General features: G+C 41.3%; 1 protein-coding gene across 1 annotated transcript in view; it reads left to right on the top strand.

Annotated features, from left to right (window-relative positions):
• LYSMD2 (LysM domain containing 2) overlaps positions 1-9961 on the top strand; it is a 39201-nt gene extending 29240 nt beyond the window's left edge. Inside the window, exon 3 of the mRNA XM_030577851.1 lies at positions 9135-9961. Coding sequence (XP_030433711.1) covers positions 9135-9183 — 49 coding nt within the window. The 3' untranslated portion in view covers positions 9184-9961. The remainder of the gene's footprint in view (positions 1-9134) is intronic.
• The last annotated feature ends 6691 nt before the right edge of the window (positions 9962-16652 follow it).

Raw genomic sequence — 16652 nt, 5'->3', positions numbered from 1 at the left:
GACTGTGGACTTGGGCTTGGTCCCTCTGGAAGCGATGTAGGTGATGGGGTTGTTTCCGTTGCTGGTGAACCGCTCTCCGCTGGTGCACCTGAGGGTATTTCAGGCTCTGGCTGAGCCTTTTGGGTATGGCTGTCTTTTGCTTCTGCCAGTTCTGGCTTGCTGGCGCCCTCTGGCGTTGGGGTTGAAGATGGATTTGCAAGCACTGTCATCAGTGCTGGCACCGGTTCTGGTGCTGGCTGCTTTTCCAGTTCCTGGTCTGGGACTGGAAGCATTGTGGCTGTTTCCGTTGTTGGCATGGGATCCGGGTCCACTACCTCTGTCTGGGTCTCTTGTAACACAGACGGGGCCTCTGTGGACAGCTCAGGAACAGGAATGGGTCTGGAAGCTTGCCTGGTTTGGCTACGTGTAACCATCCCCACTCTCTTGGCCCACTTCACCTGGTTGGCCAAATCTTCCCCCAGTAGCATGAGGATGGAATAATTGTCATAGACTGCAAAAGTCCACATTCCTGACCTGCCTTTGTACTGGACGGGCAGTTCAGCTGTAGGCAAGTCTACAGCTTGTGACATGAAGGGGTAAATTGTCACTTGGGCCTTTGGGTTGACGAATTTGGGGTCGACGAAGGATTGGTGGATTGCTGACACTTGTGCCCCTGTGTCTCTCCACGCAGTAACCTTCTTTCCGCCCAGTCTCAAAGTTTCCCTTCGCTCCAAGGGTATTTGAGAGGCATCTGGGCCTGGGGATCTTTGGTGTGATGGTGGTGTAATGAACTGCACTCAGTTGGGGTTCTTTGGGCAGTTGGCCTTTATATGTCCCAGTTCATTACACTTAAAGCATCTTCCAGCTGACTGATCACTGGGTCGAGGTGGGTTACTGGAGACTGGTGAGGTGGAAGAATAGGGCGTCTGTGGCTTTCCTTGGGTTGTCAGTGGGGTCTTGTGCTGCCCTCGGTTATAGGGCTTATTGTCGGTGTGCCTCCTGGGGTATTCGCTCCCCTTGACAGTAGGTTTTTTCTTTTCTGCCAATTCCATCCATTTGGCTCCAATCTCCCCCGCCTCGATTACCGTTTTGGGCTTTCCATCTAGGATGTACCTTTCTATTTCCTCAGGAACAGCATCTAAGAACTGCTCCATTTGTATCAGGAGGTGCAGCTCGTCTAGATTGTTAACCTTTGTTCCTGATATCCAGGCTTCATAATTCTTGGCAATGTGGTAGGTGTGTTGGGGGAATGACACATCTGGTTTCCATTTTAGGGTTCTGAACCGCCGACGGGCATGTTCAGGTGTTATCCCCATTCGGTATCTGGCCTTGGTTTGAAAAAGTTTATAATCGTTCATTTTCTCCTTAGGCATTTCAGCCGCCACCTCTGCTAAGGGTCCACTGAGCAGTAGCCTCAATTCTACCATGTACTGGTCTTCAGAGATGCTGTACCCAAGGCAGGCTCTTTCAAAATTTTCTAAGAAGGCCTCAGTGTCATCACCTGCCTTGTAGGTGGGAAATTTCTTGTGCTGCGGAACAAATATTGGCGAAGGGTTGTTAGGATTGGCTGGGTTCTGCTGCTTAGCCTTTTCCAATTCCAGGGCCTGCTGGTAGGTCTCCCTCTGGAGTTCCAGCTGTCTTTGGTGGTCTGCATCTTGGGCTGCTTGCTCTCTTTTGTAGGCTGCCTCTCTGTCTTCTTGTTCTCTTTTGTGGGCCGCCTCTCTGTCTCTCTTTCTCTTAGCTCCATATCTTTTTGTTTTATTTCTAGTTCTTGTATTTTTTTTTCCCATATCTCGCTTGTGCTCTGCGTCTTTGATTTGTTCCTCTGCCTCCAGTCTCACTTGCTCCTGTTTCAGGGCATCCTTGGTAGTCATGGTTCCTGCTTTCTTGGGTTGGGGTGCCCTCTGCTGGTTTACTGTCTGAATTACTGTTCCTCTGCTGCCTGCTCTGTTGCTAATCAACAGTGTTTTTCTAACAAGCCTTCCTGAATAAAACTAGAACAAAAGGAAAACCTTTATTTGCATGTGTGTTCTGCTGGTGTAATTGACTCACAGCTGGAGTTCTGTTGTCTAACAAAAGACCCCTGTTAAACTAATGGCCCTTCCCTGAGGCCATATCTATGCACAGCCAGACCGAAGCAAGGGAAAAAAAATTCTCTGGTTGCAGTTTAAAAAAATAAACCCCTTCCCTCTGCTTGTAACCAGCTAGCAGAGAAGCAAATTAATAATCTTACTGGCTTTTGGATTCTTATCTATCCCACCTCTGCCACCATGTCATAGTATAATTCCCAAATCTGGACCTTAGCGTCCAGGATATGGGCACTAGCATAAAGTCCTCTAAGCTTAATTACCAGCTTAGATTCTGTAGTGCTGCCACCAATCAGGAATTTTTAGGGCATGATACCTTCTGGTCCCCTTAAAACCTTCCCAGGGGACTCCAAACCCAGATTCCTTGAGTCTCACAACAAAGGGAAATAAACCATTCCCTCCCACCTCTTTACCTCCTCCCAGATCTTTCCTGCCTGGGTACACTAGGAGATACCATGAATCAATTCCTTGAAACACAACACAGAGATCAAGTTTCTCTCTCCCCCTCACCCAGAGGCAATACAAATTTACCTTTCCCTCCTTGCTTCCCACCAATTCCCTGGTACATACAGACTCAATTTCTTTGAGCCTTAATTAGGAGAGAAAAATCAACAGGTCTTACAAGCAAAACTTTTAATAAAAAAGAAAGAAAAAAAGTAACAGGTTTATCTCTGCACTTTAGATGGTAAACAGTTACAGGGTCTTTCAACTTATAAACAATAGAAAGAAACTTTCTCCAGCAGAAACACAATTTAAGCTACTTCCAGCAAGTACACATATGCAAATGGAAAAAATCAAAAGATTATGACCACCTTTTCTTACTTACAATTCTGAATAGATAAGAGACTGTAGCAGGGAGATTGGCAGAAACCTGATTGCACCTCTAGCCCCATCCAGGACCCAGAGAGAACAAGGCCAAACCCCAAACCCACAAACAAAGGCTTCCCTCCACGAGATTTGAAAGTATCTTGTCTCCTGATTGGTCCTCTGGTCAGGTGTTTGCAGGTCACTGTTTGTTAACCCTTTATAGGTGAAAGAGACATTAACCCTTAGCTATCTGTTTATGACAATAGTATTCCTTGGTTATTCTACATTAGAGATGCTTTGCCTTAGTCTTTAATAAGAAGATTCTTTTCTCCATGCAGAGCATCTGCAGCTCCCATTGATGTCAGTAGGACTATCATGTGAATAAGGGTTGCAAGTTCTTGTCTTCAATATTATGGAGCCACATTGTGACACCATAAGGTTTAAGAGCCTCTTTCATTCAAATTTCTGATTTTCAGATATTACACTTTTTGAAAAAAATTTACCTTTGGGGCTGAAATCTCTCATGTTTATTCTTGGCCCAAGGGTACATTTTTATCAAAGTGCTTTAACTGTTTGAGTTAGCCAGCTTTTGGGGGGGGAGGAGGGGGTGGAGGGAAGAGGGAGGAATGGCATTTTTCACATGAAAAGAATAGTTGAGCTGCTTAAAAAAAAATGCCTGGGTTGCTCAGATAGGTTTTTTGGTAACAAGGAGTGCATGCAGATCTTAAATGCCGATTAGAAAAAAAGCCATGTTTTTCTACTACTTTTCTAACAATGTACCAAGGCTGGGCACTTTCTAGACATGTCCGTGTTGCTGGAACTCTATATTGAAATTCACGCAGCTGTTATTTAAATGATGCGCAGTATATGCCTTTATCAGAGTATGCGATGGCACATTCAAATAAATGCAATTGCAGTTGCATTGGAATGCGTGATCTATCTCACACTGAAATAATGTTTTTAGGACGTGATTAAACCTTCAGGCACTTGTCATAAAGCCGCTGTTGCAAATTTTAGCATTGTAACTTTTGAAGAGATGTTTTGTATCTCAGTTATGGAATGTAAGTTCTAATATTAGAAATATTGAAAAAAAACAATTATCTTTGGAGCATTTGGCACTGAACTAGTGCTGGGTAGTTGTGCTGCAGTAAATTTACATCATTGCTCTTTTATTATGCCTTTCTGTAATATTCTTTACATATGTTTCTGTGACTCATTTTCATCAAGCAAAAACAGTAGGTGGACTGATTTTCTTCAGACATTTTAATATTTACACTAGCCTTTCATCTGTCAGTCATTGTGTTAGTAATATACAGTTTGAAGTTGTTGGCAACATTTTCTGTGCTTCAATTTACTCTTTTTAAAAAGCCATAGCAAATTATTGGTCTCTTGACTAAAGATAGCTTCAAATGTTTGAGAGTTCTACTGTAGCTGTCAGCATTCTGCCTTAAAGTACCATAACTTGGTTCCGCAACAGATGGGATAAAAAAAATAAGCTCTCTTTGTTAGGGGACCATGATATAAACCCTTCTGCATTACCAGGACTGACAGCTCCTTACCTGTCCAGTCCTCTCTATTAGGTCAAGCTACCAATTGTCAAAGCTCACCCCCCCAAAAAAAAAACAGAACACCTTGGACCCATTTTTCCCCTCTGAAAACAGCTCTGTGCAATGGGGAAAATACACTTCCTTCATATCCTAACGTGGCACTGGCAGCTTATGGGTGTGGTGGCTTTTCTTAGGATAGTTTAGAAAGGGTAAGGGGTTTCAAGTTCTGAATATTTTGCTAGATATGGAGGTACTCCAGAACTGTACATGTGTTTCTATAACAGAAACTGACCAACTCTTAATAAGACAATCATTTTTTCATTTTTTAAAGAAGGGGTTTACAGACCCCTATCTCCCCAACTTAGAAAGGTGTTCATAATTTTTATTTCCCCAGTCACCTCCCACCCCCCACTGTCTTGTTTCTTCTGGAATTTTTGCAACTCAAACTTTGGAGCCTTATGCTAGCATGTGAGAAACAGTGAGAAGCCATCTAGGCAGGGGGATTTAATTAGATGGAGAATCTGAACTATTGTTAAAATGGCCATCGTTACACAGTGGCAGCCATTTTAAATGGTTTTAATGGAATTGGGTTTTTGGATAAAAGTTGTACGAATACAAATCTGGTCACATGGAAGGATTCATGACCAAATCAAATCCAAAGAGGAATGTAGCTTATCATAAAAAGTAAATTTAACATATGCGTAAAAGGTCTAAGTGCCTGTACAATATGTAAGAATAATTCCTACCCAAGGGGAGAGAGCCCTAAAGGTAATAAAACTCCAGTTCTGTCAGATGGCGTCTTCTGACCTTCAGGGTTACATGGGTATGTATAGACTCATCACACTGCCTCAGAACAGCTATACTTTTCTGCAGTGAATGGTCTTTTCTTGTAGGGTGTGGTTTTTTAATTCTTTTTTGCTGCTGCTGCTGCTACCAAACCTCCCCTGAGCAATTTTTACTGTGTTGAGTTTTTTGGACAGCAAACATCCAATACAAATTTTGTTAGTGGCATTTTCATTTGTTTTTCATCCACCATCAACAAAAGCAGTATCAGAGCTTTCTAATGCAGCAAAGATATGGCCAAGCAGCCAGTGCTCAACTTTTACAAAAAAAGAAAAGTATTTTACTAGTGAAAAGAGTGGATTAACTTTTATGATCAAATTCTACTTGCAGGAGTCAGGCAGGCATATTGCTGAAATCACCAGGTCTATGTGCAGAAATAATGTAAGTAGGATTTAGGGACTGATTTGCACCCCGTTAAAGGCAGTGGGCATTTTTCTTTTGATTTTACTGGGCTTTGGATCAGACCCCTTGATTGTAGGTTATACCAGATGCTCTCATCTTAAAGTATAATTTCCAGCATAGCCTACAATACATTCTCGAAATAAAAAAGTGATACCAGCAGATATGTAGACTTCTTAGAAGTAATTGTAACTGAAGCTTATTTATTACAGAACCTGAACAGTAATCAGCATTAAAATTTGTTTACTAATATATCTTAGATTTATGAGTTTCCTCCCTACTTGAAAACAGATGGTGCATAAGAGAACCTTATTACATGGCAGAAGTCCAAAGCATTATGGAAGGATATTGTTTATTCAGAAAGCATCCTCCTTGTGTTGTACTGTATTCACCTGGGTTCAGAGCAGCTATGCACATGCAGACTTCACAGTGCAGCAACTGGCTTAAAGTGGCAAGGACTTCACTCGTTATTTTAGAAGGCTTCAGTGGCCAAGAGATTAATGTAGTGGATCTGGATGCTGTTTCATTTGAATATTTATAATAGGAGTAGAAAAATGCAGCATATGATCTCAAATTATTCATAATAATACCTACGTCACGTTACACTTAATAGTTATGGGCTGAATAAATCGCTCTCTCAGCTATCTTGCTGCAGTATTACTCAGATGTGCCTCCTGTACAAACACTTCAGAAAGTTTGAAAAAAATGTAATAACTGCTTCCAACTAAAAAACAGCCTGTTTCATAAAGATGGTTCATCTCACTTTGAGAGCTTCTCTTTTAACATTATGGAGAAGTATTTGTCTTTGAGTCATGTGAGATTGAAACATCTTCAAACTGATTTATTTTTTCCATTTTAGTTTTACTCCATCTCATTTACTGTCCTAGACCGTCCCACTGTGATACTGACTGGCAGTCCAGTAATATTGACCAGTGCAAATTATTCATTCCTAACTAATTAAATAGTTTAGTTAGGCCATAGAGCCTGGTCTCTGGCTTTTGCTTCCATTGAAAACTGACAGTCTCTCTTTTATTGCTGATTTAGGGTTAGATCATGTTATCTGCATACAGCCCAGGGTAAAGGGAGGTGTATAGGCATATTGTCCTAGGGAAAGCTCTGGGTGGTGTTCAAAAACTCCTTTGGTGCACGGTAGGAAAAATAGTAATTTGCAGCTTTCCCTTATGTATTGCACCATTCTGCTGGCCAGTGGGGAAAGCTACAGTCTGGGTAACCCCTGGTGGAAGGAGGACAACAGATGACATAAGAAAACTACTGAAAGAGAGGCCACTGTCACTGATACAGACTATGATGGAGAAAGAATCGTGGCATTAGACTGAAAGATAGTAGTAAGACTGGGTTGCCTCAGGTACCACGTGCCACAAGTTACAGGAGCATCTAATAAAAATAAATATGCAGTCTCAAGGTGGAGCTCTCCACCAATATAGCACTGTGCACACAAATGCTTATGTCGGTGTAACTTATGTCACTGTGGGGGTGGTTTAGTCAAACCCCTAAGCATAGGGTGACCAGATAGCAACTGCGAAAAAATGAGATGGGGGTGAGGGGTAATAGGTGCCTATATAAGAAATTCCCAAAAAATGGGACTGTCCCTTTAAAAATGGGACATCTGGTCACCTTACCTAAGCCCTTCAAATTGGAGTCTGTCATCCTGGGCTGGGAGGCTCGGTACCATGGGCTGTGTAGACATATTCCAAGTGTCCTCTCCAGGGTGGATGTAATTTTCAGGAACAAAGTGTGACTATTTTTAGCAGTATGTATAAAGACTTTGGCAGTCATTTCTCTAGTACTAGTTCTCTTTATAGTCATCCATTTTGATTGCAGATCAGTTTTAGAATTGTGAGATGTATGAATGTGCCATTTTTATACTGGTCCTCTAAATCTGTATGTGCAAGGATAAGTGTACTTGTTAAAGTGAGCCCCTAATTAATATTAACAAATACCATATTATGCAGTTGGATTGCCTCAGAATCCATTTGATAGCAGTGCATTTTTGTGCATTACAGGCTGTGGAACACAAGTCTGATTTTCTTTGCCTCATTGTTGACTGAATTTATGTATGAATGCTTTTTATACCTGCAGCTTACCAACTAAGTCCAAATGACAGCCATATCAGTTTCCTGGCCTTTCAGGTGGTTTGCTTTGACACTCCTCTTTCTCAATTTCCTTCATTTTTTGTGTAGTCTAAAGATACGTGGTTCCTTAGTAAAAGTGTTTCCAGTTGAAATACAATCAGTTCCATGTAAGCCACAAATTACACAATTCTGATACAAATGGATGGGGGGGAAATTAAGACTCTGAAGTGTCCTATAGTCTGTTCCTTTTAAGGAGCACAGAAAAAAAAATAGTAAGGAATTTTCTTCCGCAGGATCTTCCACTCATATCCTGTTTAGCTGCTGTTGCATTTTTAATTTGAAAGCTAACAAGGTCTACTATGTTTACCAGCAAAGTAAAATGGGTCAGAATTTTAATGAGCTATCTTTCCCCTCATAATCAAATTGATTCTAGATGTAAGGGTTTGTGCAAATCATTGAAACAGTTGTCTTTGTCTATAATTTACTCTTCAGACTGGGTTTTGATTTTTGAATGTAACCTTTCAGCCTGTTCTCCCCAGTAAAAAGAATACTTGGACTAGACAGCATTACAGGGCTTAAAATATATCTCACATCTTCTCTGATTGCCAGCTGCACAGAGAGAGAGAGAGAGAGTGTGTGTGTGGGGCGGAGGAGCTAAACCTCATCCCTCTGCCCTGGTCTGCAAATAATATAGAGGTAGAGGGCCAACTCAGTACCTGGCCAGAGTAGGATGGAGGTTTTTGCTCAGCTAATTATTCTGGGTTACAGGTTTGCTTCTTCCTGCTCCCAATGTTGGATAGCCTTAGAGGGTATCCCTGTTAATTGCTGGGGGCATGGATTGTCTTTACTTTGTGTTTTCCCAGCACCTACCACCAGGATCCCAGTTGTATTACACTAGTGCTTAGAAACTCCTACAATAATAATGTACAACATCCTCTTTCTGAGAATATTCACATTCACACCAGTGATCTGGGAAGGCAGGGGAGAGCAACATCACTGAAAATGGGACACGTTCTGCACTCACGTGTCCCTCATGTTGCTTCCTGCAGAATTAGGGATGTAATGAGTGTAGAGTTTAGCTCACTATTCCTGTTTCCTAGCACAGGTTATGATGATGAAGAGTATTGTGCTGCTACTGCTTTTTTTTTAAACCTACTTTCAATTTCATGTTCTTGTTGAAGCCATTACTTAGTATCTATAATATTACTATACAATATACATAGTAATGTAACTACAGCTGTAGAAAGTGGTGAGATCATTGTGTTTCTTCATGGATAAATGTGGGTGTCTGCTTTATGACAGCAGTTTCCTGATAAAGAGACGTATGTCAATTATACATCTTCCTAAACTGACTGTGATGTTAATTTTCCCCACTACAGAGAGGAGGATGAGGAAAGTCCCTATGCAACTTCTTCCTATCACAAGTAGATGACTGACACATGATGACCTGCAAACATGGAATGAAGATACAGTTCTTAAAGAACTAAATAATTGAGTCAAAAGCAAGCCTTTCAGACTGATTACAGTGGTGTACTTTTGGCAAGTCATGAATGGGTAATTTCACTGACTAATTGCACTGAAATTATTTGACCTCTTCTGCCTTCTGCAGGTTAATTTCCTTAAATTATATCAATAAGAGGTGTAAGCCTTCTAAAACTAGCAATTGCCTTCATATTTCTTCTGTGTAAATTGTAGCATGGTAGCAACAATATATCCTTGAGGTCACCTTTATGCAGGATGCATTGATCTTTAGTATACAGTTTGTAAATACTTAAGATAAAGTGTGAGATTATTTGATTAAATATTTATGGAGAAAGTTACACTTATCACTGGCAAACTTAATATAAAATGATTGAAATTTTATGATATTTACATCTTTATTCTGCAGTCCCAATGCAGGCAAATTTTCCACAGAAGTATTGCCTGCAGCAAGTTGTGTGTGTGTAAGTGTGCATATATAAATAACATCTGTGTGTTCCTGTAAAGGATTAATTTTAGCCCTCGATTTTGATTGGGTAAAGAAAGCCTTCAGGGGAAAATAAACTATTTGTTTGCAAACTTTTGGGGAAAAAGTTATAGTAAGAGGTATTTTTCTTTGTGTTATAGTGACATTTGAAATGTTCATAAGTGTATTCTTGTGTGCAAATATATTTTCAGTGTAATTTTATTAAACAAAACCCCCGTAATAAATGACTATTCTTCATTATGTAGTCTGTCTGGTTTTCACTAATCCAATATAGTTAGGACTTTTCCATCAATTTTTAAATGGGAATTTCAGAGCAAAAAGTGTGTGGTCTTTATTGCTTCAATATGAGTAATAATCCAGCTTTCTGAAGTTGCAAAGATTCTTTGCCCCAGCTTTCTTTAATTTTACACTGAAATATCAAAATTGGCAGGTTCTTACTTCTCATTTACTTAGAGGACTTTTGCAATCTTTAGAGGATTGGAAATATGATAGGGGAGACCTAAACCTTTTCATATAAATTGCTTCCATTTTAATTAGTCTATTTCAGGGGGGAAATTGGCCACTTTCTTAATTAGGTCTAAGTAGTTGATGTTCTCACTAACCCATCAAGAGGGCCAATGATTAGGAAATCTGCACTAAAAGCTAGAAACTGAAGTAGCTACATCTACTTCACAGGGACAAATTTGACATTTGTACAGAGCCTGAGGAAACATACTTTGTGCAGAGATATGCAAAAGATTGCAGGAGGTGGGGTGAGGTGAGGGAGTAATCCTCAAGTACACATACACAGAGCACCAGCATAGCCATGTCTGATACACATACCTTCATACTACATGAGGGTAGCTCTCCATTTCTTCCTCAAACTCCTTTTCTGTGCTGCCCTATAGCACTGATTTACAGTAAGCAGGAGTTGTGGGGTCCTTGATCTCTGCTGTCCAATGCAGAACTGCCATGTGCTCCCTAGGGATGGGGATGAAGCAAGATTTCATTCTCAGATAGCATTAAATCTCTAGGTATCCAGAGTGATATGGTATATAGTACTAGAAAAGAAAACTGGGAGGTTACGGTGATAAACAAAATCTCACCACTATCTTGACTTTGTCTTTAAAGCATACATGCTTTTAAACTGCCTGAAATATGGAAATCACAATCTACTAACCTGTGAAAAGGGAATAGAGACCCTGGGTAAAGATTGAACACTAGAGTCATTTAATGGCTGTGTAACTTTCATTGCTACAATCTGAGAGCAAACGTAGTGCTCATGGTGCTATTGGAGATGTCCTTTGGTTCTTGACACAGTTCTCATAGACTCAGACTCTAGGACTGGAAGGGACATCGAGAGGTCATTGAGTCCAGTCCCCTGCCCTCATGGCAGGACCAAATACTGTCTAGACCATCCCTAATAGACATTTATCTAACCTACTCTTAAATATCTCCAGAGATGGAGATTCCACAACTTCCCTTGGCAATCTATTCCAGTGTTTAACTACCCTGACAGTTAGGAACTTTTTCCTAATGTCCAACCTAAATCTCCCTTGCTGCAGTTTAAGCCCATTGCTTCTTGTTCTATCATTGGAGGCTAAGATGAACAAGTTTTCTCCCTCCGCCTGATGACACCTTTTTAGATACCTGAAAACTGCTATCATGTCCCCTCTCAGTCTTCTCTTTTCCAAACTAAACAAACCCAATTCCTTCAGCCTTCCTTCATAGGTCATGTTCTCAAGACCTTTAATCATTCTTGTTGCTCTTCTCTGGACCCTCTCCAATTTCTCCACATCTTTCTTGAAATGCGGTGCCCAGAACTGGACACAATACTCCAGTTGAGGCCTAACCAGCGCAGAGTAAAGCGGAAGAATGACTTCTCGTGTCTTGTTTACAACACACCTGTTAATGCATCCCAGAATCACGTTTGCTTTTTTTGCAACAATATCACACTGTTGATTCATATTAAGCTTGTGGTCCACTATGACCCCTAGATCTCTTTCTGCCATACTCCTTCCTAGACAGTCTCTTCCCATTCTGTATGTGTGAAACTGATTGTTCCTTCCTAGGTGGAGCACTTTGCATTTATCTTTATTGAACTTCATCCTGTTTACCTCAGACCATTTCTCCAATTTGTCCAGATCATTTTGAATTTTGACCCTGTCCTCCAAAGCAGTTGCAATCCCTCCCAGTTTGGTATCGTCCGCAAACTTAATAAGCGTACTTTCTATGCCAACATCTAAGTCGTTGATGAAGATATTGAACAGAACCGGTCCCAAAACAGACCCCTGCGGAACCCCACTTGTTATACCTTTCCAGCAGGATTGGGAGCCATTAATAACTACTCTCTGAGTACGGTTATCCAGCCAGTTATGCACCCACCTTATAGTAGCCCCATCTAAATTGTACTTTCCCAGTTTATCTATAAGAATATCATGCGAGACCGTATCAAATGCCTTACTAAAGTCTAGGTATATCACATCCACCGCTTCTCCCTTATCCACAAGGCTCGTTATCCTATCAAAGAATGCTATCAGATTAGTTTGACATGATTTGTTCTTTACAAATGCATGCTGGGAGTAATCCTCAAATACACATAAACAGAGCACCAGCATAGCCATGGCTGATACACATACCCTCATACTACATGTCATACTACAGTTTTCTGTCAAAAAATTCTTAACTCCTAAAAACATTTGTGCTATTTTAGTATTGGGCCTCTCCGTAGGCAAGATGCTTAACAATGTCATTGTGTTGCATGCACAAGTGAGGCCTAGGATACGAACAAATACGTTTTCACTTGTGATAAACATTGGGATTCATATCTGCAAAGCTGAAAAGCAAAAACACCTAACATGCTCTACCCACTTGCGTTGTGAGAGTCAGTGTTAGAATTAAAGGGCTGTATATCTTTACAGCATTGTGTCTGAACTATGTGTGGCCCCTCAAGTCTTCTTTCTAGAAAAAAAGTTTCTTTGCAGAAATGGATGTGCTTGATGCAAAGATTCATGGGAGCTAGAAAGCTGTCACTGCTCAACCTGGGGTTAAAGGAAATTAGGCTGTTATTTTAAATGAACAGCAAAAGTGGAAACAGCATCAGAATTGTTGTACTCCAGGAAAGGTGATGATCCCATTGTTTTCCCCAGTAAAAGGATTTTGAATTGCCAGACATATGACTCCCTAGGGATAGTGTTAAAATTGATCCAAGCTCTTAGCCTAGATTTGGAGCTGCAGGCAACTGTTGAGAGTTTTATTAGGTTTCATGGCTTGAGAGGGTTTTTCTTTTGACTAATTATTTTAAAAATACTGTAGAATGTATCACTAGATAGGCTTATTTAACATTGTATTGTCAACTCAAGCTCTTCATTGATCCGCAATTCAATAGTATAAAAAACCTGCTTTAAAAATGAATAGAAATGTATTGATGTAGATTCTCATTAGCATGGGCTGCATGCTTGAAACTTTGGCATGGAGAGAGCCAGCCAGCCAGCTCTGAATGAACTGATATTAGCTGCAATCTCCGTTCTGAATTTTTTTTACAGTGACTTCTGTGAATCTTATTTATGTTCTTGCTACAGTCATTTTTCTACCTGTTTAGAATTTCTGTTGCATTTAATCTTCACAAGAGACAAAGAATTGGTGTTTAGGTTGTTACTTTCAAGCACAGTAAGTAACCCAATTTTTATACTGGTTGTCTAAATTTGTATGTGAAGGGATAAGCAGTGAATCAGTTCTAAGGACAGGGAGGTCATGAAGCAAGTCTCAGACAGGACTGTACAAAATCCAATATTGCCAACCCAAAATGTTCAAAAATAGTTTACCAATAATAAATTTGGGATTATTTGCCTTCTGGTTTCAGTCTTTAGGGTACACTGAAGTCATTTTCATGACTTTCTCTGCAACCATGAAAAGAATTTACTCACATTCCTATTACCCCATGGATAACTGTGAAACTATGAAAACTAACATAGAAGGGGAAGGAGAGAAATTTTATCCACAATATGCCATTATGGACTAACAAGAGCACAAACAGAATCTCATGAAGCCTTAGAGAAGTTATCAATCCTAAAATTATGTCACTTGGAAAGTGTTGGCTCTTAAATTGAATTAGATTTAGTTACTACACCAAGCCCGGCAAAAGAATGGAAGTCTGAAATTTGTAACCAGAAAAAAAAAACTCCCCTTGCAGTGGGCTGTGTTTCCATTCACTCCCAAGAAGGTAGTATCTCAGACATTTGTTCTGACACTTATCAAAAGGTGCATTTCAAAGTCTCAAGTTAGAGACCTGTGTAGCTGCCTTTCAAGGCTTTCTGTGGGTGACATCCACCTTGATTGCATTGGCCTCTTTAACACTCAAAGTAATTTTCCCTCTCTTGATATTCACCCCTTCTTATCAACTGTTGAGAATAGTACACTTTCACTTTAATTGAATTGGCCTCGTTAGCACTGTCCCCCCAATTGGTAAGGCAACTCCCATCTTTTCGTGTGCTGTAATATTTATACTGCTTACTGTGTTTTTCACTCCATGCATCTGATGAAGTGGGTTTTAGCCCATGAAAGCTTATACCTAAATAAATGTGTTAGTCTCTAAGGTGCCACAAGGACTCCTCATTGTTGGAGCTGCTCAGTGTTTGGGGCAAGGAGGCTGTGCAGGGACCCAGACTGTCCCGGGATCACCCTCCCCCCCTATTTCCCACAAGACCCATTGTCAACATGGGAAGAGCTGCACTGTGGGATAGCTGCCCTAGAGTGCTGCTCTCATGGTGATGGAAGTGCTACTGGTGGAAACACTGACACCTAAGGAATTGAGTGAGTACACAAACCAGAGCTTTATTTTCACCCGTGCAAGTGTAGACATAGCCTTATTCGGGGAAATACGCAGGGAGAGGGAACCCAGGTTGGTGAGCAAGAGAGGCTCAGTGAAATCCCAGTACATCAGGTGGTATCCCAGAAGGGGGGTCCAATCCATCACATTCACAGCTAACAGTTAGCTAAGTACTGAGCTGAACTCTTGGTCCCACTGAAGTTAATGGGAATTTTGCACTCATGCATTGTGAAGGGAGGCCAGACTATGATTTCAGTTACGCCTGGCTAAATCCCGAGTAGTTACACTTAAATCATTGGAGTTACTACAGCTATTCCAGCTGTACAACTGAGATGAGAATGTTACTAGAACCTTAATTTCAACCTGTCTTTCCCAAGAGCTCAGTTGGCTTAATCTTCCACTGTCCCCCGCCCCAGGTAGGTATTTACATCTGTGAGCGTGAGGGTGGTGGGGGAAACTCACTACCAGAGCAAAATTGTAGTACTTTAGTCTCACTTTTCACCAGTGGGAGGAGCTAAACAAAGGTGCAAAGTAATAGAGCGTCATGCCTGCTGTATTATCCAGGTATCCTGTAAACTGAAGATGTTATCTAGGTCCTTGACTGCATCACCAGTGGTAGCAACAGTGGAAGCTATAGTGCAGATAGGGTTCAGGCCTGAGTATGCTACAACTGGTGGTGAAATGTGGCTGCAAAGTTTACTGGTGAGGACACAACTATGGCTACTCCCTTTGGGGCTGATCCTACAGTCCTTGTTCCTCAGAACTCCCATTTACTCTGAAACAAGTTTTGTATGGACTCTAGAAGCTGGCCTGTGTGCTTAGCTGCATTGGGCATATGTGCCAAGATTGCTCTGCCATACTGACACTTAAACACTCAGTTATAAATAGAGCTTTTCCTGGTAATAGCGTTGAAGTCTAAAGCTATTCAAAAGATGGCTGCCTGTAGTAGGCTCTTACCTCTTCAATGTCAGGTCTTAGTTTCTCCCTTGGAGCTGTGCCTCAATTTCCAGCCTGTTGCAGGGTCATTTTGGGGTATTCTGGGTGCTTTTGGTCCTCCAGCCAAAGCCAGAAGTCCATTCCTTCAGAGGTAGCCAAAGAGTCCAGAACAAAACAGTTCCTTCAGCCCTCCGCAGGCTAAGCAGTTTGTTGGTGCAGAAGTAGCAGTCTCTTAGCCCTGCTAATGGGACTTCCATAGTCACTGAACACCCTGGCCTAGGCCTATGAAACAAGCCCCCATGCCAACAGCAGGCCTTAAGACCACACCATTGCTGTGTTGCCCCCTTCTCCCATTTTCTCAGCCTGCCTCTTGACAGATTCTTTTCAACAGCCCCTCCTGAATAACTTCCCCTGCTCTCTCAGTGCACAGCCAAACCCCAGATCTGCTCTCTCCTTGTTTTTCTTTGACATTTGAAGGAAAACTGCTCCTTATATTCTCTGGCACTCCTCCCAGCATGCCTTGCAGCAGCCTACAAGTCCCAGGGTCCCTCATGGGACTAGCCATCCCAGAATTCCCTTGTTCCACAATGAACCAGGAGTAGGGTATGCTTGACCAATAGATAGCGTGAAAGGGTCAGAATGCACCCTGTTACACGGCCCAAGGTTTGACCTGAACTTAGGGTTGGGGACCAGATCCTGAACTGGTGTAAATCTGTGGCACTCCATTGACTTCACTGGGGCTATGCCAAATGAATTAACCCCAGCTGAGAAGCTGCATCTGTGTATGTTACACAATTAGCCTGTTAACGTCTTAGATTTATTTAAATGGCAAACATTCACTTTCTTTGGCCTGACCTTTCTGAACATGGATTGAAAAAAAATAAAATAAAGCATTTGCCCTGTTCAGATGATGTCTGTTGCTGGTTTTTCAGGTCGCTGTATTTTATATTTCATACTTTAAAATGTGAATATACATCTATGACCGAGTGTGTGCAAAGTTCATTTTAAAACTGTCTCACTGTGAGGTCCTCAGTATACTGTTTGTACACATCCTTTTATGCCAGTGAAACAGAGGCTTCTGCCACACAGAGTGAAGGTTCCCATAAAATGAATTAAATTGGTGCTCTCCCATTAGAAGCACTGTCAAGGCTTTTCCTGTGCTTTTGAAATAAAGGCCTCCCATGGAAC

The sequence above is a fragment of the Gopherus evgoodei genome, chromosome 10 (genome assembly GCF_007399415.2).
Source record: "Gopherus evgoodei ecotype Sinaloan lineage chromosome 10, rGopEvg1_v1.p, whole genome shotgun sequence".
NCBI lineage: Eukaryota > Metazoa > Chordata > Testudines > Testudinidae > Gopherus > Gopherus evgoodei.
Note: the sequence above shows the minus strand (reverse complement) of the source record. Positions and strands in the feature narration are given on the sequence as shown.